General features: G+C 42.5%; 1 protein-coding gene across 1 annotated transcript; it reads right to left on the reverse strand.

Annotated features, from left to right (window-relative positions):
* On the reverse strand, window positions 1-7,638 carry LOC127755713 (putative disease resistance protein RGA3). Its single transcript, XM_052281386.1, has 5 exons — window positions 6,613-7,638; window positions 2,198-2,299; window positions 549-876; window positions 153-446; window positions 1-20 (listed from the first exon to the last, which is right to left on the reverse strand). Exons 1-5 carry the CDS (start codon window positions 7,636-7,638, stop codon window positions 1-3), a joined length of 1,770 nt encoding a protein of 589 aa, XP_052137346.1.
* Between the last annotated feature and the right edge of the window lie 16,339 nt (window positions 7,639-23,977).

Below are 23,977 nucleotides of genomic sequence, written 5' to 3' on the forward strand. Positions count from 1 at the left end.
CTACTTCTCATCATTTGGTTCTGATGCAGCAAAGCTAAACAAACAGCAGGACATTAGTTTGCACTATGATATGCACATGAAAGATGGAATCAACATGAGGAAAATATGTGAAAGAAACTAAAGGAGCAGAAGCCCAAGAAAAAAAAATATACCATTGGGATTGGACGAAGGGATGACGTTTGTCTCGAAGCTGTAGGGATCTCTTGTGTAGGAGACATACCACATCGTTTCATCGTCCCCATCATCTGCATTAGCCTTCACTTGCTGGATATGGCTCATCTTGTTCCACTCAGGACCTGTATCTCCCATGGCTATGGAACTGAGAAGCTCAAAGCTGCAGTCCACGAACAAATTCCTCATGCTTACTTGCTGCAAATAACCAGGGAGTGTTTCAATACTATAGTCCTCAAGTGTGAGGCTTCTGAGTTCTGGCACATTCTCCAATACTTCCATTTTGGGGCAGAACATAATGTCAAGTTTCCGCAATTTGGGAAAATTAGATATCCTCTGCAGATCAGGGTTGTCATCCACACTGAGCTAAACAACACAAGCGAAGTTATCAAGAGACTTGAGGTTCTGGACCTCACATATCCATAGTTTCTTCAGAGCCCTTGCATGGAAGGCAAGGCCAGGAGGAAGGCACCTCAGTTTGCAACGCTCAAGTAAAAGCTCCTCCAAGACAGCCATTGCTTGCACTTGTTCCTCCCACTCCCACTCCTCCCATTCCACCATCCCCACGAAGAATAGCACTTGCAATCTTGGAAATGCTTTCGCCGTCAGGGAATGATGGCCATGATCATGGCAGAGCAGGAATTCAGACCCGACACGCTTGATGGCCGGTGCACGAACAATTTGTAGCATGAACAAATGAAGGAGCTGAGACAAAATATCAGGTAGTTGGGTGCAACAAGCCAAGTCTTTAAGAAACAGATACCTCAAGCTCGTAAGAGGCGTTCTGGATATTGGTGACATCATCCAATTTGGCAGTGAACACCCAAAGTATCCAAAAATTTCAAGATTGTATAAACAGCGTGGAGGACAGAGCTCATTAAACACCTCAACAAGCTGCTGCTCCATCTCAGATAAACCTTCCTCTTTGAGTAACCCATCATCTCCCAATCTACTAGTGCAGCGTAATTTTAAGAAGATAAGATGCTCCTTGGTGCAAAGTGAAGCCTTTGCAGCATAAGAGCTGGCAGAGACATTCTCAAGACAATTTAGCTCTAGATCCCTGAGCTCAGAAAGACATTCTAGCTCTTCCAAACTACACCAATTCTCTTTTGGCGGAACACCACCAGTGCCCATGTGAGCTGGAAAACCATATAATTTCCGAATACTTGACAGATTATGGAACCCCTCAGGTATTACATTTTTATGTGTCACCAAGGCTTAGATACCTCAGCTGTCTTAGCTTTAAAATGCTCTTAGGAAGTTGCACCAAATTTCCACATGCATTAATGTCAATGTACATCAAGAATTTCATCTTGCCGATGTCATCTGGCAATCTAGATATATCATCTGTTGCCAAGATCAAGTACCGTAGGTGCTTCAATTGGCACAGAGAGTCAACCAAAGGAAGAAAGTTTGATGAAGCTATATACAAAATCCGTAGACCTGAAAAGTTGCCCAATGAATCACCAGACCTTAGCTTGATATCACTTACTGATATTAACATTCTGAGTGACATCTGCTCTTTTAGAAGATTCCACTCTACTTCATCATCAGTTTGAATGGATAATCGATAGAATTTCTGTGAATGAAGATTACTAATATCAATTTGTCTACCTTGAGCCACCAATGCTTCATCTCTAGCCACATAATGAGCAAATGAGCGGACAACATCATGCATCGTGCAGTGCCATTGATCAACATACTCTATACTTGGCTCCAAAAGATTTCTCACAATCAACTCCTTGTAGTAATCTTCTCCTAATTCTTCTAATCCTTCTGTGCATTGAAGTACAAGTCCTTCACTGATCCACATACCAATAATGGCATCAGAACCAAGCACAGCATTTTTAGGGATAAGTGAGTAGCGCAGGAAACATTGCTTCAAATGAGGAGAGAGATCCTCATAGCTCAGATGCAGTGCATAGTTTAGGTCTTGGGGCATTCCATCAGTTGACCATGTAGAATTACTCAAAATCTCTGACCAAACACCATGGTTTTTATCTCTTCTACACAAGAGGCCCCCTACCACTTTGATAGCAAGTGGTAAACCATCACATTTTCCTATTATCTCCATTCCGATATCCTTTAGTGCCTCAATCTCAGGCTCATCTATCTCACTAAGGGCAACCTGTAGGTAATTTAAGTCCACAAATTCAATTAGTAGTATGAATAAATGGGTGTATATACCTTTTTAACATACATGAGTTTACAAATACTCAAATTATGTAAGAACCAGTCGTCAACACATGCACATGCACAAGGAAGCTCGTTTTTTTTTTAAAAAAAAAGGATAGAAGTTTAACACTATAATGTTAAACTGATCGCTAAAAAATGTACTATTAACTCATTCCGCATTTTATTCACATTTTCTGTGTCATGCTTTTCCTATTGGATTATGTTTATTTGATTGTATTGTATCAAATGATATTAATACTGGAATACAATAAACCATGTTATGGTCTATTAAACAATGAAAATTACAGGTATTAAAAAGGATATATGATCTATATGGACTTCAGTGCCACTGCTCACAACTAAGCCAAGTAAATTCTGCCACCAAAAGTGTCACCGCTCACAACTCAAGCTTTGTGCTCGAACCAGAAACAGCAGGATCTCCTTCCAAGCTATGAGAGATCCACCAAGAAAAACACAGTAAGCAGGCAGAGAACAAGATTAGAGGAATCGCTAGCCCGGTAGCATCAGAATAAGCCTGAAACCAAACTATAAAGAGCTAGAGCAAGGAAAGAAAAGAAAAGACGATGAGAGATAGTCCCTCGAAGATAACATAGAACACGAAGAAGATGGCTATAGTGGAGGTGAGTGGGAGCAGAAAAAAAAATGACTCAGAATAAGAACTGGATATGAAAATGTCAAGATAAGTGACACCCAAATAAACAAGATTCCCAACCAGGTGACAGTAACATGTGGATCCTCGAGATGCTCACTGTCAGTAGCAGAAAGATGGAAGATTAAGATTATGTATATACTTTTCTTGGGACAAGTAGAAACCCTCGGGTGTAGAAGAGACGTCGATCCTAAGAAAATACTGAAGTGGCCCTGGATCAGACATAGGAAATGGCGCAAGTGAAGAAGATTAGCACTGAAGAAAATTGTGAAGCAGCGAAGGAAAAGTCGTCCACCGACAAGCAAAATTGTCTGGCGACAAAGAAAGTCACCCGGCTAGAGTAAAACTAGTGAAACCCTTAAATGACATTAAACCATGTTATGAACAGCACTTGTATTTATCTAAGGGCTCTAGGCCCAAATATATAAATCTACAGGTGTAAGCAAATATGCAAAAAAAAACCCTCATATGATGGGAAAAAAATAAAACATATGATATATCTCTAACATTTACATAAATGGCTGGTTCAATTTCATATTAGTTAAGATCATGAATTCGAGATTGGAGATTACAATATGTTATAAATTTGATCAATTTTGATTCAAAAACTTAAACTATAGCAAATCTATACTTTCTATAATTATATAGTTAGTACCTACTAACTCCTAAAGCTCAACATGCAAGTGTGCTACATCATCACCCACTAACAATTATTATCTAGAGTATTTTAGATCTCATGCTAACATGGCATATCATTTGTACTTCCTCCGTTTCAGGTTATAAGACTTTCTAGCATTGCCCATATTCATATAGATGTTAATGAATCTAGACACAAATATATATCTCGATTCATTAGCATCTATATAAATCTAGGCAATGCTAGAAAGTCTTATAACCTGAAACGGAGGGAGTAGTTTTGTTGTATGTTTAGAACTCAGCATGCAAGCAATGTCAAATCACCATCTTCACATCATTTTCACATTATTCAAACATATACGCCTATCATTTTTATAATGTATAACATGCATTCATCCACATATCCCGCAGCAAAGCGCGGGGTATCAACTAGTACTTATTTAATTTTGGTCCTACATTTTGCATTTTGACCTGATGGTTAGAGCTACCATTACCAATCTCCTTGTTGTTCCCAAATTACGCAAACTGATTTTTTTTTCTAGTTTATAATTCTGAAGTCACAATTTTAATTTTTATCAAAAAAAAAGTTGTATTTTTAAATATCATTTATTGTACTTCCCAATATCAGAGTCCAAACTTTAATACTACTCTAGTATAAAAATCTATCAACAATATAACACGCTTCTCTAGCTGATAGTTCAAGGTGGTCAAGAGAATTTCTAAGGAGACCAAGAAAAGTTTGAACTCCTTGATCATCCTGGTGGCTTGGGAGATATGGAAGCATCGGAACAATTGCATTTTCAACAACGGCACGCCTAGGGTAAATGCTGTTTTGGAATCAGTGGCAAGGGAGAGTGTTTTGTGGTGCATAGCTGGAACCAGGGCTCTCCATGAACTCCTTTGTCAGTCTCTCCCACTGGATGGATAGCTGTTGCATGAGTATGTTTTTGGTGGCGCATCGTTTGTTGTGATGTTTTAGAGGGTTCCTTTGTGAACTTCTCTTTTGTATTTTTTTCCCTCTTAATGAAATGAAACACATAGCTCTTGCGTTTTCAAGAAAAAAATGTAAATTAGAGCTGTGTGATGATAGATTTTTCTGTTAGGGTGTTATTAAAGTTTAGATGCTATGCCATTTTTCTCTAAAAAAATAGATACGAAAAGACCATGCGATTTAGTTTTCTAAATATGGTGGCCCAGTGGAGTACTACACATATAATTTTAAGCATTATTTAGTTGGTTTCCTACCAGGTTTAAATATAAATTCTACCTACATACGGCAGCTGACATGCATCTTGTAAGGTGTAAGCCACAGCAGCACCCATGCAGTTGAGTGTCACATATTGGTTGGAAATCTATTTGTTCTTCTGCATCAACATGCACGTATACATCTACTGATTTGTACTCTACTTATCTTCTCCTTTTTTTGTACACACGGTAAGAAAACCAAACCATCGCTTTCAATTTTAGATAGGTTTGATGGCCAAGATGTTTGCCCTTGCTTATGTTGCCTTGACACCGTGGAAATTTGATGCTCGATTTGAAAGCTCGACCCGAGACCTCCCATTTTCAAATATTTTTTCCATTGCACAAATCTTGGATCATGTCAGATGGATACAATAGCAAGCAAACATCTATCGACAAGATCTTTGAAGAGAAGGTTCCATATATTTTTGAACTCAACATATTCATATATTTTTGTAGGATATTGTCTATAAGAAAGATTGCCAAATAGTTATGTACAGTAATGTTTATTTCTCAGCCACATATTTTTATGCCTCCATTTGCAGGAATTTCTAATTCTGATTTACAAATAAAATGGTTCTTGTATTTTTTATGGAATTGATATTTACAAATCAATACATGATAAAAAAATATATTCGTCAATGAATCAAATCATTATTTAGGAAATGATTATTCTTATAAAATTTGGATATTTCTTTTGTGATATAACTAGCCGAACTTTTGGTTTGAATATAAATAATCTGCAACTACACCTTTTCTGAAAAAATCATCTGCAACGAATGGTAGCACTTGTGATTCCTCAGACCGCCGGATGAAGCCTTTTTGTGGTTTAAACTATGGAACACATATGTGATGATATAATTTGCATTGCAAGTAGCAACGTGCAGAATAATGTCTTCAAGACAGACTCCAACACATACGGTAATCTTCATGACCCCGTAGTTTGTGGTCACCCTAAAAAGTGCTCCTAAAATTATGGGCTACAATAGATTGTGTTTGCGTCAATTCCAGAACTGCTTATCATTCTTCTTTTTTTTAGAGAAGGGTATTTTTGCGTCAATTCCAGAACTGCTTATCATTCTTCTTTTTTTTAGAGAAGGGTATTTTTTACCCGGCCTCTACATCCAACCGGATATATACGACCATTGAAATAGGGAACTTAGCCCCGCAAACAACCCAATCCGAAATTCGCTCCATAAGAGATTTGAACTCAGGATCTTGGGGTACTACTCAGATCACTATAACCACTAGGCTATATGCTTATCATTCTTATCTTAACCAATAGAGCTTTTCATAAATTACATATTTTTTTCATACAATAAATCCAGTGGGAAGTCCAGACATGCATATTGTTCATCTTGACCTATAGAGCTTGACAAAATTTTTACATCGATTTTTTTTTTGAAATGAACTGAAGTCAAGCATATTATCAACAATAGACCATGCCAAACAAAATGTCAACGTCAATATGGTTTAGATATTTAGATGTAACGGTGAACGTTGGCAGTACATGTCAACATTAACACAGTTTGTGTCATAGTTATCTAGCGTCAGCAGTACTTGACACGTGTATTTCTAGAAATAATACCTTCCAGTACTCGATTTTATCCTACAAAGGTCTTGTTTTGTATCAGCAAATTTTAAGACAAATGGGCCAGAGACTGGTCAATAACCAAAGAAAGAGCAGTTCTTTGAATGCAAAATGGAAAAAGAGAAACCTGTTTCTTGAGCAAGGACCAAGCATCATCAGATCCTAGTTTGTTGACATGGTGAAGGTACTTGGCTTTCACCCCCCTGGCAATTCTCTCATCTCTTGTGGTAACAACAACTCGGCTACCTCGACCACCATGACTGAATGGTATCCGGAGGAAGTCATTCCATGCTCTTTCAGTCCACATGTCATCCAGCACCAAAATGAAATTCTTCCCCTTGATGGCATTCACAAGGCTTGGCTCAAGCACAGATCTGTCATGTGAGCTGCGGTGATCACCCCCGATAGCAATGATGGCACTCCTCAGGAGATCAGATTCATTGAACTTCTGCGTGACACTCAACCATATCTTCTTGTCAAACTTCTCCTGGATGGCATCATCATTGAAGATGTTCTTGGCGAGAGTAGTCTTGCTAATGCCACCAACACCCACTATGGCTAACAACAGACTATTGTTCTCCGCATGAATGGTCTCCTTGTCATCTGTTAGTAACTTCACCAATGCTGATGTATCCTCTTCGATCTGATCACCAACCACACCTGACCGCTCCAACACCGGTGATGTTGTACGACTGATGAGAGGAGAGGCAGTCCTTCGATCTTGATAGGCTTCCAGCTTCATGAAGCTAAACTCGGCACCTGTCTTGCATATGCTATCAAGGCTCTGGTTGAGCTTCTTGATACGGCTGCCAATGTCATGCGCGAACAGTGGATTCCGTAGGCAGAATAGCAAGGGGTTGCAACAGCCCAAGTCAGCTGAGGAACCCTGCTCCATGGCCTTAAGCTGGCAGAGCTCCAGGATGTCAGTGGCGTCATACATGATCCCCTTCAGCTTCCTCACCCACCCGTCGACATGCTTGTCGGTGATGCGCTTCTTTTCAGCATCAGCAAGGTAGTCCTTGAGAAATTGAAGCTTTTCATCTAGCTTGGTGATCTCGTCAGAGACACCAAGCAGCATGCCCACCTCATCTTTGGCCACCTGCAAGAGCAGGTCGCTGACGTAGGACGCAAAAGCATCTAGGACAACGGCCATTTTTCTTGTTCACAGACAAGGGCTGTAAGCTATTTGTGTGTAGTGATGTGGAACATAGCAACAACGTATTTATAGTGCTGCAGGAGGTAGCAAGCTATGTATGAAATTATAGCGGCATGGTTTCAATAGACAAATATCAATGGCATATTTCAAAACCACGAAAGTTATAATGGCATGGATCCAATTAATGTTTCGTTAAACATTAGACACATTTCATATGGAGTAAAACATCCTTCAGTTTTTAAAACAATATTTTTCATGAAACTTGGGGAATTTTAGTCAAATTTTACAATATATTTTAGATAACCCTAGCTTTTTGGGAGCAAAATATATGTATAGGGTTGCTTTGAAAAAGTAAGTTCGCATAGTGCTCTATAACTAGTGTGGTGGTCCGTGCAAATTGCGCGGCTAGCATCATTATATTTTGGGTTAATTGGATTCATGCCATTATAAAATTCCAGGTTTTGAAATATGCCATTACTATTTAATTATTTGGAAACATGCCATTGCAATTCTACATGTATTTGAGATATACCACTATTTACTCTTTTGATACATGTGTAAAATTTTAGGACCAAATTACCCCTTTCTTCAACCTTGGTCTTCTTCCTCGAGAATAACCTTGCTCTCTCCTGTTCTTGTTCTCCAACAGATATAGTACTACTCCCTCCGTTTCACAATATAAGTCATTCTAGCATTTCCCACATTCATATAGATGCTAATGAATCTAGATAGATATATGTCTAGATTCATTGGCATCAATATGAATGTGGAAAATGCTAGAATGACTTACATTATGAAACGGAGGGAATACTTATTAGTGAACAGAAGGCATCGTGAGGGGATCTGGTTCTGTAACAGCAGCATGGTGACCAAAGCTAAACTTGAGAATATCTCGAGCATTGTCGCAGCTTGATTTTCGTTTCAGGATTTATAAATCATTTAATAAATTATTAATAGAATTTATATTAAATGTTCATTAATTTATAAGTGAAGTTAAATGTGGGAAATAAAATTTCCTAAATTTAAAGCATGGATGGATTTAATTTTTATTAAATTCTCCATGATTAAGTATACTCTCTGAAATTTTCTCGGATTTTTCAGAGCTCAATTCCTAATTTTAATAATACAAAGAACAATTTAGTAATTAGTTAATCAATTAATGATCTAATTATAATTATGTTAAGTGCTTTTCTTGTTTAAAAATCCTTAAATTATAAATTGTTGTTTAAAAGGAATTATTAGAAATGATCTTAAAAGCCTAAAAGAGAAGATCTAATTTTAAATAATAAATTCCAATATAAAATTGGACCAGATAAAATTTTATTAAATACTTTGCTTGATTCTATAGTTTCTAGATTTTTCTGGGATTTATTTGAGCCAAGGAAGTATTTTTAATAAATGGAATTGCATTTCATGAATAATTTAAATTGAAAAAGTTTTAAAAATCTCTCTTTTGGCTTTGGGCCGAAAGTCGGCCCAAACCTTTCTCTCTCTCCCTCGGCCCAGTCAGCCCAATCAGCCGCCGCGTGCGCGCGCCCTCAGCCGCTGACAGGTGGGTCCCACCTGTCGGACCCGTCGTCAACCTCGCGCCGTCGCCCGGCTGAACCCTAGCCGAGCCGCGCCACCGTCTCCTTCCAAATCCGGCCGCCCCATTCCTTCTCCGGCCAAATCTTTTGAGGGGAAATAATCTCCTCGATGTCCTCTTCCTTTTCTCTTTTAGAAACTCCGGCTAATTTCGTTTGGAAATCATGGGATTTGAGTTGGATTCGGATTCATCTCTCTCCTCTAACCCTAGACTTTCCATCGCCGTCGCCGGCAACCGTGGGCCTTCGTCGCCGCTCGCTAGCCCCTTTATAAGCATCCCCGGGACCTCCTCTTTCCGCCGCCACCTTCGCCCTAGCTTGCCGCCTTCTCTAGTGCCGCCTCCGCGTTGCTCTCTGCATCACCGCCGCCGGCGGGTGTCCAGTCGATCGCCGTCGTCGCTTCGGTCATCGCCGTCGATCGCCGTCTCCTTCATCAGCATCGTGAGGTCGTCGCCGTTTCCGTCCATCGCTTCGCCGCCGCCGACTCCGTCGTCCCGAAGCTCTCCACCGTCGCCATCGGTCCAGCCGCGCCGTGCCGCTGTTGCAGCCGTCGTCTTCGGTCACCGTCGCCACCATCGGGATCGCGAGGAGGAGCAGCATCTCGTCCACCCCTCCGTTGCCGACGTTTCCCACCGGAGCACCGCCGTCACCGCTGATCCGAAGGCCGCCGCCGCCTCAGCCTCGCCGCCGTCGTCATCCGTCGTCGTCCGCCGCCGTCCAAACCACTGGTGAGTTCGCCGAGTCGAGCTCTACCCGTTGGTACCCTCCGTTTGCACCGTCTCGCCGCCGTTTGTCGTCGAGCACTTGCTCCCGAGTCGCCGCCGGTGATGACGTCACCGCTGACGTCATCGTCGCCATGTCCCGTGAACCACAGTAGATCAAGATGATCTCGGCCGTTCGTTTTGGATAGGGTAGATCTCGGCCGTCCGTTCCGTAGACCGCCGCTGTGCACCCGGTCCACCGTGAGCCGAGCCTGCTGATGCAATAATCCTCTTTTCCTTTTCAAAAATAATTCTTTATTGCGTCATAATTCAATTAAAATCCATATAAATGTTTTAATCCGGTTTAATCTTTAAAAATTCATAACTAATTCGTCTTAGCTCGGATTTAGTTGGTTCAAGTCTCTAAAGTTGTATAAAATAAAGATCTACTTATTAAAATTATCCATAAATAGAATTAAATTTATTTAATTCTTTTTAAATGGGCTTTAATTAGATTAAATTTTGTAAAATTCATATTTAATTAATATGAAGTCAGAATGAGGCCGTTCAAGTCTCATAATTCATCTAAAATTATGATCTACATGTTTGTTTACTTTATATGTATTGTTTATTTGGAGTTTCTTAGTGTTTTCCTCATTTTGCGTGTTAGTTTGTCGTTTCCATCGTTTCGAAGGTTCGTGAGAGCGCCGGAAGTGTTCAAGAAGATTAATTGAAGACCGAATATTGCAAGGCAAGTCACACAGATCCCAAACACAATTCCTTTGAGCATGTTGATCCTATATTTAAATTCTCTATTTATTTCAACTGTGCATTTATTTTCGAATGTCACCGAGTGGTGAGCCTTTCTCATTTAATTATGGCCGAAGATGACTTTATTTTCCTATGGGTTATTATTTGATTAGCTAGAACCTTATATATTGGTTTGGTTCAGCTAGATGCTTATAATAGATGCTTAGCCATGCTTAGAAACAATAGCTCACTAATGGGATAAATCATGCTTCACTATCACTTATGGATATTTAATGGAAGCTCACGATGGTCAATCATGATTGGTTAATTAATTACTTGCCAATTAAAACTTGATAATGGTGGGTTGTGAGCACATGGTTTTGATGGTCGTGCTCGTGACAATTAAGGACCGGTTCACGAGTTTCGGTTGTGAAACATTAACCGTGCCAACCACAAGCCAGCATGGGCAACTGCTTTACCTTTTGTATAGCGTGGTTCATTGCGGGGCACCAGACTGAGAAGTGGCGGAGATAAGCCCACGGGGGTTGCTGGGGAGTCCATGCCTTGTTTTATAAGGGGGTGATTATGATCCAGGAACGGTGCGCTGTGGTGGATTGTGTTGTGCGAGGGGTACTGTCACAGCTCCTTTCCGAGGTACCGTGGTGGTATTGAGGCGCATGGTGACATGTTGTGAGGCTGTGTTTTATGGGTACAGTGGTACACCTCTGGCGAGAGTAAAACTATTGGAATAGCCGTGCCCACAGTTATGGGCGGGTCTAACAATGTCTTTCATGATTAGTCTCACACTTCTCACCATAATAAATGATGCTATAACTGGTAATAATTTGATTAGCTCCTGGTTTGGAATAGTATATTCCTGGTTTGGAGATAGATCTGTACAGCCGGGTATGGTTGTTCAGGATGGTTGGGCCTGTACAGCATGGGTGTGCTGTTCAGTATTGATTAATATTGATGATTAATTACTATACTGCTTTACAATTCTCAATTGTTTGCTAAATGCTGCTTTTGCAAATGAGCCCTATATTATGCTATTCTTTGGTATCCTTGTGCACTTGCATATTTGCTGTGTGGCTTGTTGAGTATGTCATATGCTCACCTTGCAATAACCAATCAAACCTCAGTTGAAGACAAGTTGCGAAGGAGAAGGCGTTTGGCTTATACCCCAGTTGAGCTGCCTGTGGGAGTGGAGCCGGAGCTTCACTAGACCGTAATTCCGCTGTTGTTTTCTTTTCTTTTGTAAGTATTTAACATTTTTATTATGATGAATCTGTGTATTAAATTGTCAGTTTGTGTACCTCGGCTGATTCCTGGATGAGGATTTTCTGCACAAATAAGTTCGGAAATTACTAGTGAATTTCTGGGCGTGACAAGGATGAAGCAGCCAAGGAGCAGTATTTCCGTGAAGCCATTGAAGAGGATCATCCTCTCATTGCAGCAGCAGTGAGAGCGTGTGCCTCAATGCCTCCACGAAGTGTATGTGAGAGCAGAACGGTTCACGCTCGGTGGAGAAAATGACGGAGGAAGGCCCATTTGTTCAGCTCCATGACGTGGAGGTGGAGCTTGTTCTGACCATGGTGGTAGGGCCTGACACTAGAACGGATACCCTCATCTCAATCGGGCGGTAAGCCCCATCTCAATCGGGCACAGCGTCTGTCACAGATTAGAAGTCATTGATGTGAAGAGTTATCTCAATTGGGCAAATGGCCGTCACAGATGAATCTATCTCAATCGGGCCCTAAGTAAAGCCCGTCACCGATCGCTTTGACCCAGACGACCAGTCAATATATAGCCCGTCACAGATGACCTATCTCAATCAGGCTACAACTAGCGCCCGTCACAGATGACTACTAACCTCAATCAGGCCTAAACTAGAGCACGTCACAGATGATACTCATCTCAATCGGGCCTAAACTACAGCCCGTCACATATGACTACTGACCTCAATCGGGCCTAAACTAGAGCCCGTCACAGATGACAGTCATCTCAATCGGGCTTTAAGTACGGCCCGTCACAGATGACCATCATCTCAATCGGGCATTTATTTATGGCCCGTCACAGATGACTATAATCCACAAAAAAATAAATTTTGTTTTTTAGCTAGCCTCAGGCCTTTGCTAGCCATGCCCGCTGCAAAAATGACAGAACAAATACAGATATCCAATATCCCCAGCTCCCCAGCATTACCCATTCATACATATGCATTCAGATACACAGACATCAATATATTTCACACAACCACACATTCACAACCATCTCATATTTCACATCCATTCACATATTTCACATCCATTCAAATATTTATCATATTTCTCGTGCAAAACTGAGCTAATTGGATCAAATATTTATTTAGCAAGTCCTAACATAAACATATGAAATATATACATAAATATAAGCATCACAGTTACATCATCACAGTTGCATAATAAGTGTTCATCATTGCCTAAACATAAAAGTTCAACATTGTTCATCATTTTAGTTTAAGCCTAAATATTCCTTTGGGGTTAATTATTTCGCGGAGGATGAAGCTGGCTATCTCCTCGCGAATCTCCTAAAAGCTGGTAGGCAGAGACTTGGTTATTGTGCCCTACATTGTCATAATTCCAGATTAGTTGATCGATCTTATATAAGTACTAAAATGTAGTTAGTCTATCACAATTGAGACCACCGACCTCAAACTCAGCCAAAGTCTTCACCTTTCCTTTTCTCTGTACAGAAGGCGCATGTTGTGGCACACATGGAATCTGCATTGGTCACCTATTTGTTGCTTTACCGGAAAGTCTTTTTTGTGGATGAGGGTGTCATGTCCTGTTTTCCTGAGGCCTCCTCTTTGCACATATTGGGCCCACGCTTCATCTATCGCTAGTTGAATTGGGGTCCAATCATATGCGTTCTTATCAATTCTGGAGTTCAGGTAGTGATATGTACTCCACTTAGGTGTTATGACCAGAAGGATCCAATGGGCACTGCAGCATTAATATAGTGAAAGTTAATTAAGTACTGAAGGAATGTGTCATGCTGTTGTGTATATTTAGATAACACACTTACTCTTGATTATAGGCGCACATAATGTACTCCTTGTCTCGGCGGGACCACGAGGTGTCGTAAATGTAGTTGACCATTCCTTGACGGTCATTCTGGAGATTTGTGACAGTGACCACTTGTGGATCAAGGAAGGCAACTTCCGGTGCATTCTTCTAACACCATTGCCAACTTAAACTACACACAAGAAAAACGATCTTGTAAGCAAGTTAAACCGATTGTTATTACCAAATTGAGTTGGGTGACAATACTTACAAGGAGTAGCATTTAAGGAGGCTTGTGTCCACCGCTCGGAGCCTATAGAGGTTGAATAGATCCTTGAAGTCGACCATGATATAATTTGTTGGACCAAGGAATGGCTTTCCATCGTGCTCTCCAAGGATATCGGTAGCTTTATTCGGCCTCCTGGCGTTAGATTTCTCCATGTAGTATACGTGAAGGTCCTTGCAAGCGGTGCCCATTGCGGCAAGCACGTCATCTCCAACCAATGGCATGCCTAGTTGGAACTCCTGTGGAGCGACGTATTTCTTCTTGACCTCTTTGCCCTTAGTCTCTTCCTGGCCCTTGCTCAGATCTAGCTTCCTTGGAGCTAGAAGCGAGGCCTGCACCTTTCCTCCCCTTCCTCTCCCCTTTGCTTCGGGTTTATCAAGAGTAATTCTCTGAGGGGAAGAGTGTGCCTTCCTGCTCTTCTTCATCGGTGGGGGTTCATGAATTGCCTTGCTGTCGGCCTCCGTTCGGTCCTCCCCAAAATCCGTGTCGTACTGTAACTGCACATCATAAGATTGTGCATGACGATCTTGAGCAGGAGGGGCTGAAGGAGCAGAGGCGGGTCTCTTTGGTGGACGACTGCCTGGTGCAGTGGTTGGCCTCGCTGTAACTCTTATCTCAATGAGGTCTTTGGGCCATTGGATGAAGGTACCATGGGCATTTCCTAGTGAGAGGACCTCGTCATTCGGTGGATACTTCAGTGGGAACAACTCGTATTCGGGCTTCACCGAGTCGACTTGAACTTTTGCACAGTCGCCCCTAAGTTGCGCTCCATGCACTCTTGTCTGTGGGGTCGGCTTGTACGCAAGTCCCTCGGCTGCTGGAACCGTGAAGGTTGGCATCACCCTAACAGTGAGGATGCAGCTCGTTGGTTCCTGCAATAGATTCATCAATTTTTTTAAAAATATTATATATCATATGGATTCGTTAAGTCTTTCATGCATCGTGGACGAAACTTTTACAGTTATGTGGTCAACGACGCTGTCGACCGATGTTGGATTTTCCGCCAACTCAGTTGATGCGCAACTGCTGCGTTTTTGGGTGGGACTTCCTAACTCTTCGTGCGCAGCAGCAGTGGCGGCTTGGGGGTTCTGTTGCTCTTCTCGGATCTCTTGCCTAATCTTGGCCCTCATCGACTCGAACTTTTTGTCAAATTCAGATGTCAGCTCCGCTCTTATCGACGCCCGGATTTTGGCTTCAAGGCATGCATCTTTCTCCGCCTTGTTGGAAGTCCGTTTCTTATACTGCCACGCATAGTCTGGAAATCCACACTTCCAGGGAACGGAAGACCCAACGCCCCGTGTTCGTCCACAGTGTTCCTTGTTGCCCAACGCTTTCGTGAGGAGGTCGTCCTCACGTCTTTGAGAGCAGGCCTCTTGCGAGGCTTGTTGCTTGGCAACCAACTCCTTCTGCATTACAATTTAGTGTGGTTAAATAAAATGCACGATGGAAAACAATGCGAACATCTATTTTGACTAGACACTTACTATAGCATCATACACTCGTTGATCTTCTGGATTTGGCATGAAGATTGTGCCATCAGCATTCTTCTGGTACCTGGCCCTGGCCCAGTTCCTAGCCCGAGGGTGTGGGATATCGCCAAACACGAGCCGCGTGTTCGATTCCTCCGCTTGTTCGTCCTCCTGCTACCATTCCTCTTCCTTACCGGCATATCCGGCGGTGCCAAGCAGGTGTGTATGCTGGTTCTTGGTCTGGAGCAAGCGATATGCCTCGCTTCTAGCTCTGGACTCGGGGGTCGACTTCTTCGCATGGAATTCCTCCCAGACCTGTTTCGTGATCCAAGGAAATTTCTCTTTTGGATCTGGATTCGCCGGGTTGTAGACGAAGTCGCCGACTAGCTTAGTCTTGAAGTTCTTCCAAGCATTGCCCATAACTTTAAAAGCAGCCTGCCTGATACGGTCCTCATACTCCGCAGGATAATCGAAGCTCTCCTTGAACGTTAGCCAAGCAATGTCCTCTGCGGCCGGCACGTGCTTGATGTCATCTTGCAGAATACTGAATTTCTGCCTCCCTATGACCCCGCAGATAGACCTAAATCGGCTCAATATTTTCCATGGAGATGTCGGCAACCCTACTTGGTCCACTGCTGTTATGTGGAACCGTTCCTTAGGGATTTTGTTCCCTGTCCTAGGAGTACGTGCCCTTGAGGACCCACTAGTTGTTGTCGACATTGGTTCGCCTTACTGAGACATCGTCTACTTTTTTTTCAAAATAACAAAAATACACAATTCAGTGCTTCAATGGCTTAGAATCCAAAGTTCTAAATTCACTTATTCAAGTAAATAAACTAAATTGCACATCTCACAAATCTAATAAACTGAATTGAATATCACATATAAATAAATTAAACATTTCATCTATTCATCTATTCATCCACATTCATCTAACCATCTATTCATCCACATGTAAAATGAATTGAATATCGCATATAAATAAATTAAATATTAAATCTATTCATCTATTCATCCACATTCCTCTCTAATCATCTGTTCATCCACATTCATCTATCCATACACATGCAAGTATTCAAACACATTCATCTAATCATTTATTCATCACATTCATCAATCGAACCACATTCATCTATTCATCATTCATGCGCGATGGAGGACTCACCTGGGGGTCGGCGCCAGGCTCGGTGGAGGCGGCAGGCTCGGTGGAGGGCGTCACCGGGGTCGGTGGTGGCTGCGCCGGGCTTGGTGGAGGCGGCGTCGGCGTCGCAGGTTCGGTGGAGGCGGCGGCGTGCTCGGTGGAGGCGGCGTCGGGCGTCGGAGGCTCGGTGGAGGCGGCAGGCTCGGTGGCGACGGCCTCAGGCTCAGCGAGGAAGGAGTCGGCGAAGGAGGAGTTGGTGGCGGCGGATAGTCTCAATGGCGGCGGCGCCGGGCTCGGTGGAGGGCGTCGCCAGGGTCGGTGGAGGCGGCGGCGTGCTCGGTGGAGGCGGCGTCGGGTGTCGGAGAGGAGGAGGCGACGACGATGGGGAAGGATGGGGTTGGGCTCGGTGGGGGTCGTCGGTGAGGAGGCGGCAGCGGTACGAATGGAGGGCGGAGGAGGCTTGGTGGCGGCGGCCGCAGGCTCGGCAATGGAGGACGACGGTGGCGCAAGGGTTATAAGGAGGCAGGAAACTGTAGCGGGACTTAGAAAAATTTTCGATCTGATCTGAGAAACCCTAGTTATAGTAGAGTGATGAGTCATCTCAATCGGGCATTGCCGTAGGGCCCGTCACAGATGACTCATCGGTGATGGGCTCCATACTAATGCCCGATTGAGATGACATTCAGGCCCGTCACGGATGACTCATCTGTGACAGGCCCTAAGATAATGCCCGATAGAGATAGATTAATCTCTATCGGGCTTAAACTAAGGCCCGTCACCAATGACTATTTTTCCATTTTTCCCATCAAGTCTTTATATTTGTTAGTGCAAAATATATAGCTGCTATATAATAATTCAATTTATAAGTCATAATACATTTTCGGATAGTAAATGTTTTCAAATTGAAATATGGTCAACAACAAAATTGTAGAGCTTATCAAGATATACAACTTTTATTTTGGTCATTTGTCTATATAACTTTGTTCCCAACAACTTGAAATTGATTTTGAAAATATGACAAATTAAAACAGCATTTGTAAATAGTAAATGATTTCAAATGAAAAAGTCAACAAGAACAAAGTTGATCCTCTCATCAAGATCTACAAATTTTATTTTGGTCATTTGTCTCTATAACTTTGTTCCCAACAGCCTAAAATTAAATTTGAATATATGACAAATATAAACAATATTTGTAAATACTAAATGATTTCAAATGGAAATGCCATAAACAGCAAAGTTGTACAACTTATCAAGATCTACAACTTTTATGTTGGTCACTTAGTATTTACAAATGTTGTAGATCTTGATAAGTTGTACAACTTTGCTGTTTATGGCTTTTCCATTTGAAATCATTTAGTATTTACAAATGTTGTTTAGATTTGTCATATATTCAAATTCAATTTCAAACTGTTTTGAAAAAAGTTATATAGAAGAATAACTAAAATAAAAGTTGTAGATCTTGATGAGAGGATCAATTTTGTTGTTGACCATATTTCCATTTGAAATCATTTAGTATTTACAAATGATGTTTAAATTTGTCATATATTTAAATTCAATTTCAAACTCGTTCAACCCGTCCTTTGTCTTCCCAGGAATATTCAACATCAGGCCAACCAAACTCTCACACACATTCTTTTCTACATACATGAGATCAATGCAATGACGGACATCAAGATCTTTCCAGTAAGGTAGCCGCTAAAATATGGATTTTTTTCTTCCACATACCTTTCTCCTTTGTCTTGCTACGTTTTCTTTTCTTCCCAAACTCATTACTTATGTCCTTGACCATATTGTGGACCTGATCTCCGGACAAATCCTTGGGAGCAGGCTGAAGTTCTCTCTTACCGTTAAAAATTTTCTTCTTTCTTCTAAATGTGTGACGTAGCGGGAGTGTTGACAGAAAACACGAGGCCCGGGAGATCTGCTTAACTCTAGTGCAGGTCCGAAACTCGCCTTCGGATGTATAAGCGTGCCAGTTGATTTGATCTTGCAATCAACAAGAAATAAAAACAAAGAAATCGCAATTAATCCTATAAATGATAGCCGATTGGCTAGGTGCCGATGACATATCATTTATTTTAAGCCGATGTCATATGTACATCGATCGGCAAGTATCAATAAGGAAATCAGAACTAAATCTACTCGATCAGCTGTAGATATTAATGATATATAATCCTTATATCGATATATACTTAAATCAAGTGATTGGGATAGATCGGTCACCTTGCCGAGACAGTATAAATCACTTAGATCGAAATATATATTAATAGTGGGATTATATATATTCATAGCATAGCCGATCAGATAGATCTAGCATGTATCGGCTAATACTCCGATACCTTCTCTTGAGAAAAGCTGGCCTGTATGGTACAAACGGATGTTGGCTAGCAAACAAGCTCATTGGGACGAGATTGGAATCAGCCAAGCCCTAGCCCTTACAATAGCAAACTCGGCCAAGGACGAACCCCTGATAGCTCCTGCCACCTATTTCTGGTCCAACACTCTCAATGCCTTTCTCTTTAACCAAGGGCCGATGACCCCGACTCTGCTGGACATCATCATGTTCACCGGTTTAGATGTGACCTCATCGGCCAACCCCATGAACTTGAATACCAAGAATACTTTTGAGTTCAAGACTAAGAGCATTGGGGGTTGGTCAGGATATATCATAGCATATATGGGCAAAGGGCTAGTCACTCCTAGAGAACATGTGGCTTTTCTGCTGATGTGGTTGGAGAAATTTCTTTTCTGCGGATCAAGCTACGGTCCTACAACCAACTGGCAATTCTTAGCCGAGGCCCTAGAATCGAAGAAACAATTTCCCTTGGGCAAGATCCTTCTCGGCTATCTATACCAAATGTTGAACAATGCGTCGGCCAAGATAATTATCGGCTCAGAAGTTGGGGCAGGTGGACCATGGTGGTTGCTGCAAACCTGGCTGAACTTGGTAGTCATGAAAGTTGTCAATCGATCACCCGTGACAGAAGCCGAATTTTCAAGGTTGGAGCCGATCATAGATGAAAACGAGGAAGAGCGAACCCACCGTAGGTGCATGTCTTATGGTGAATATGCATCTACACCAGCCGATGCAGGAGCAAAGATATCGGTTGAACTTCTGAAGGATTGGTTCTTCAGTTTTTATGACAGATTTCAAAAGGATGCTCGGGTTTGGTTCTTCTATGCCGACTCAATGGATTTTGAACTGCCAGCCGATTCCAGATTTGAAGACATTAATCATGAAAAATTTCAGCATTCTAGAGAAGTCTTTACTACTGCTATCAGCCCATATATTCTCCCTGTTGGCATCCATCAAGGGAGAAATATTCAAGTCTCCTATGAGTTTTATCACCCAATGTCATCGGCTAGACAACTCGGAATGGGACAGCTGCCGATCGGCCTGTATTTTGCCGACAAGATCTAATGCAGAGGTGACATCTCTTCAATCTTAATGATGGATCGGCTGCTGAACATCCCTGGACCTCCATTAGGCAGCATCGAAAACATAAAGTTGGCAAGGTTCAGGAGCCGGGCATTTGACAGATGGTGGAGTGAATGGAAGCTGCACTTGTTCCATCAATCGGCCTCTATGTATATGACAGACCTGTTCCCTGATGCCATTCCTCAGGTAAATCTTCACTTTATCAACCTTGCTTGAATGACTGACAGCCTTGCTTGAACCTTGACTAACCTTTTCCTCTGATCTGCAGACAACAGAATCCTCTCCTCCTCGCCGGAGTAACAATGGCAAAGTCATTGAATATGACCCAAGTCTAATTCCAAATGGTGGTGGGCCATCTCCTTCTGCCATCGGCTACAATGCCCCCAAGACCTCAGCACTTCTCCAAGGGCTTATCAGACAACCAGTTGATGCCAGTAAGAAGCGGAGAACTAGATCATCGGCTGCAGATACTTTAGCCCTGGCTCCGAAGAAGAAGGCTAAGACAAAGAAAGCTAAACCAGCTGATGATCTGCCCGCCCTAGATCCATCCATTGAACAAGCTCTGGATGAAGAGGAAATCGAGGAAGACATCGACCAAGCTGCAGCCGAAGTAAGCGATATTGAAAGAACACCATCGGCTTCGCCTAAGCAGGCTCCTCCATCCCCTTCTGCTCCAGCTCACTTTGCAAGAGTAAGTAGCTTTCTCTGACCACTTTTGTAATCACTTCACCTTATAGCCGATTTCTCATAGTCTTTAGATTTCGCCTAAGCAGCTTTCCACCGTGTTCGGCGCTTGCCCCGGAGAGGAAGGAGCTGAAGTCGGTAGAGTTGGCTCAGATGCGGAGGCAGCCGGCTCTCCTCCATCTTCGGCGACGAGCGCTGAAGGCTCTGTTCCCTCTTCGGTGGCCATCTCGCCCCCGGCTTCGCTTCCCTTTTGCCTTACAACCTTCTCTTTCATGACCCTCTTCGGTGGCATTCGCTCTCAGTGGTTTCGCTCAGAGGTTCCCACGGACGGCGCTAGCTGTTGTCGAATGGACAACTATGCCACATCGAAAAGCATGGTTCTCTCAACAGTAGTTGGAATGTAAAAGCAATTGTATTGATTCATAAAATTTTTTGGGGATCCCCCATTACATCACCCTAGGGGTTTATTTATAGCCCCATTATAGGATATCAGCTGCAAGGTTTAGGATTACAGGGGATTTTACATAGCTGCCCTCATGAGAGAGACATTTACATGGGTACATAGCGTCATTTGCGTACATGGGCCTTTAATGGGCTGATAGGCTGGGCCTGGTCTAAGGCGAAGGAGCCCTAGAGGTTGGGAGTGGCCAGCCGGGCTTCCTCGATGCCGAACTCGTCAAGGCGAAGCCTTTGTAGTTCGTCGTATGCCCTTCGCCCAAGATGCAACTTCTGCCGAAGCACCGGCGTGGGTCTCCAGCCTTCGCCGCCTTCGCTTATGGCTTTCGCCATAGGGCTTCACCGAATGGTCTCGACGTCTCTGGCTTGGATCCTTGCTGGTACTATGGTTTTGGCGGGTTCGGCCGAAGGGCCTCATGGCATGCCTCCAACATTGAGTAACTGCAACCCCTTGAGAACTGCCTCATACTCAGCTTGATTATTAGTCGCATAAGATTTAATAGTATAAGCAAACTCAAAGCATGCCCCCCGAGGGGAAATTATAACTAAGCCGACACCATAACCATGAGTACAAACTGACCCATCGAAGAATAAAGTCCATGGCACAACCTCAACAGAGCCGATGGAATCATCACGATGATCAACAATAAAATCGGCTATAGCTTGTTCTTTGATCGCCTTCGGTGACTCATACCGAAGATCAAACTCAATCAAGGAAAATATCCACTCTCCAACCCTTCCTTTCAAAATAGGAGCCGATAACATATACTTGACAACATCGGCTTTGCATATAACAGTGCATTCGTGTTGACGAAAAAATCGAACACACCGGCCTGGGAGATCTGCTTAACTCCTGTGCAGGTCCAAATCTTGATTAGATGCGGGCGTGCCAGTCAGTTTGATCCTGCAACTGACAAGATATGTAAACAGCAGATAAAACAGTCGATCGGCTAAACAGCCGATGTAGTGATTCCAGCCGATGCCGGTAATAGCCGATGCCGATACTTGCCGATAGCGATAGGATTTAAGCAATCGGCTATATGTCCAATGTAGATAATGATATAAAGGCAATCGGCTGATGATGATGTAATAAAATAACAATATAATCCGGTATAAACCAATCGGCTAACAATGACATGATAAAATAAGCACTGATCCGATGGTTAAAGCATACATCGGCTGGAGGTCCAATATCATAAAATCCACAAGATTAGATTAAACAGTGAAACCTTTGTTATCATCGGCTAAATCCAACTTGTATATATATGCAATCCTTACAAGCCGATGCAACGTCCAGATAACTTATCGGCTAGCACCCCGATAAAACATTAGCATGAACCTATCGGCTTAACAAGACTTATATTATCAACAACATTCTAGCAGGTCGAACCTAACCGATGCAGCACGAGATTGTATATGATAATCTAATACTCGATGAGTCAATAGATCTGTCTAATGTGATGGATATAACAAATCTATTTAGAACAGCATTGTGATTATAGAGATATATCGGCTAAGGCAGAAGATCGGACCTAACCGAGACAGTCCTAGCTACACCGATGCGTCTCTAAACACAATGCAATCAGAGATAGAATTGAGATATCAGATAGGCAAATCAGTCAACCAAACCAAAGCGATCCAAGAGATCGAAGCGATGCAGCCTTGAACGACGCCGACGTAGATGACAGATTCACCAGGGCCCAACGGAACGTAGGACTTACCCCTTCGCCGGAGATCGAACTGAACCGATGCAGCCCCGCGTCAGGTGCCCAAATTCCGCCGGAGGGTAAGTAAAAACCTCAGGGAAGAGGGTGGCGATGCGTCGAGAGTAGTTGTATTGATCGTGATTGATAGATTACATAGACCCCAGGTGTACATATTTATACCCATGGGTTGATACAAGTCCTTGTCGGACAAGAAAGAAACTAAAGATAAAAGGAAAACATAAAGTCTTTATCGGACACTAAACACACTTTCCTAAAGATAAAAGGAAACTAACAAACTATTCCTAATTAATAGATAAACTTCCATGCCGCATCCTCTTTGAACTCGGGAACTCGGTTGCTTATGGATAAACTTCCTTTAGTAGATTGATTTCCTTAACCGAATATAGCAGAAATCCGACTATTGGCAACTCGATAACTCCCATCGGCCGAATCCAAGATACTGTAGCCGATAGTGATTTTCAGCCGATGATGACTTTAGGGCTTACCAAATTTCACTGTTAACAATACGCTGGAGAGTAAATAATGCCTCAACCTTGTACATGAAAAATATAAACACAAACATAACTTCTCCACAGGAGAATATCTAGTCTCTGTATCCAAGAGCCGACGGCTTAAATAGAGCACAACCCTCTCTTTTCCCTCTAACTCCCGAATCAAGACCGAGCCGATTGACTTACCACCGGCCGACAAATATAATCGGAAAGGAATCCCTTTTTCGGAGGAATCAATACCGAAGGAGAACTCAAATATTCTTTAATATTATCCAAAGCCTTCTGCTATTCTGCCCCCCAAGTAAATTGCTGATCGGCCTTCAACCTTAATAATGGTGTAAAAGGTTCCAGTCTTCCAGATAAATTAGAAATAAACCTTCGAACAAAATTAATTTTGCCAAGCATCTCCTGCAACTGTGTCTTGTTTTCCGGAGGCTTAATCTTCCTGATCGCATTGATACTACTCTAAGTTATTTCAATCCCCCTTTCGTGAACAAGAAATCCCAAGAACTGGCCAGCCGATACACCAAAAGCACATTTTATCGGATTCATCTTCAAACCATAT

This window comes from Oryza glaberrima, chromosome 11, assembly GCF_000147395.1.
Source record: "Oryza glaberrima chromosome 11, OglaRS2, whole genome shotgun sequence".
Lineage (NCBI taxonomy): Eukaryota > Viridiplantae > Streptophyta > Magnoliopsida > Poales > Poaceae > Oryza > Oryza glaberrima.

Bases quoted from the DNA above. Each gene is read 5' to 3' on its own strand.
- LOC127755713 (XM_052281386.1), bottom strand. From the start codon at position 7,638: ATGGCCGTTGTCCTAGATGCTTTTGCGTCCTACGTCAGCGACCTGCTC. The intron at 877-2,197 runs GTAGGGGGCCTC...ATTTTGTCTCAG, and splicing joins TACCACTTGCTATCAAAGTG to CTCCTTCATTTGTTCATGCT. The intron at 21-152 runs GTATATTTTTTT...TTGCTGCATCAG, and splicing joins CCCTTCGTCCAATCCCAATG to AACCAAATGATGAGAAGTAG.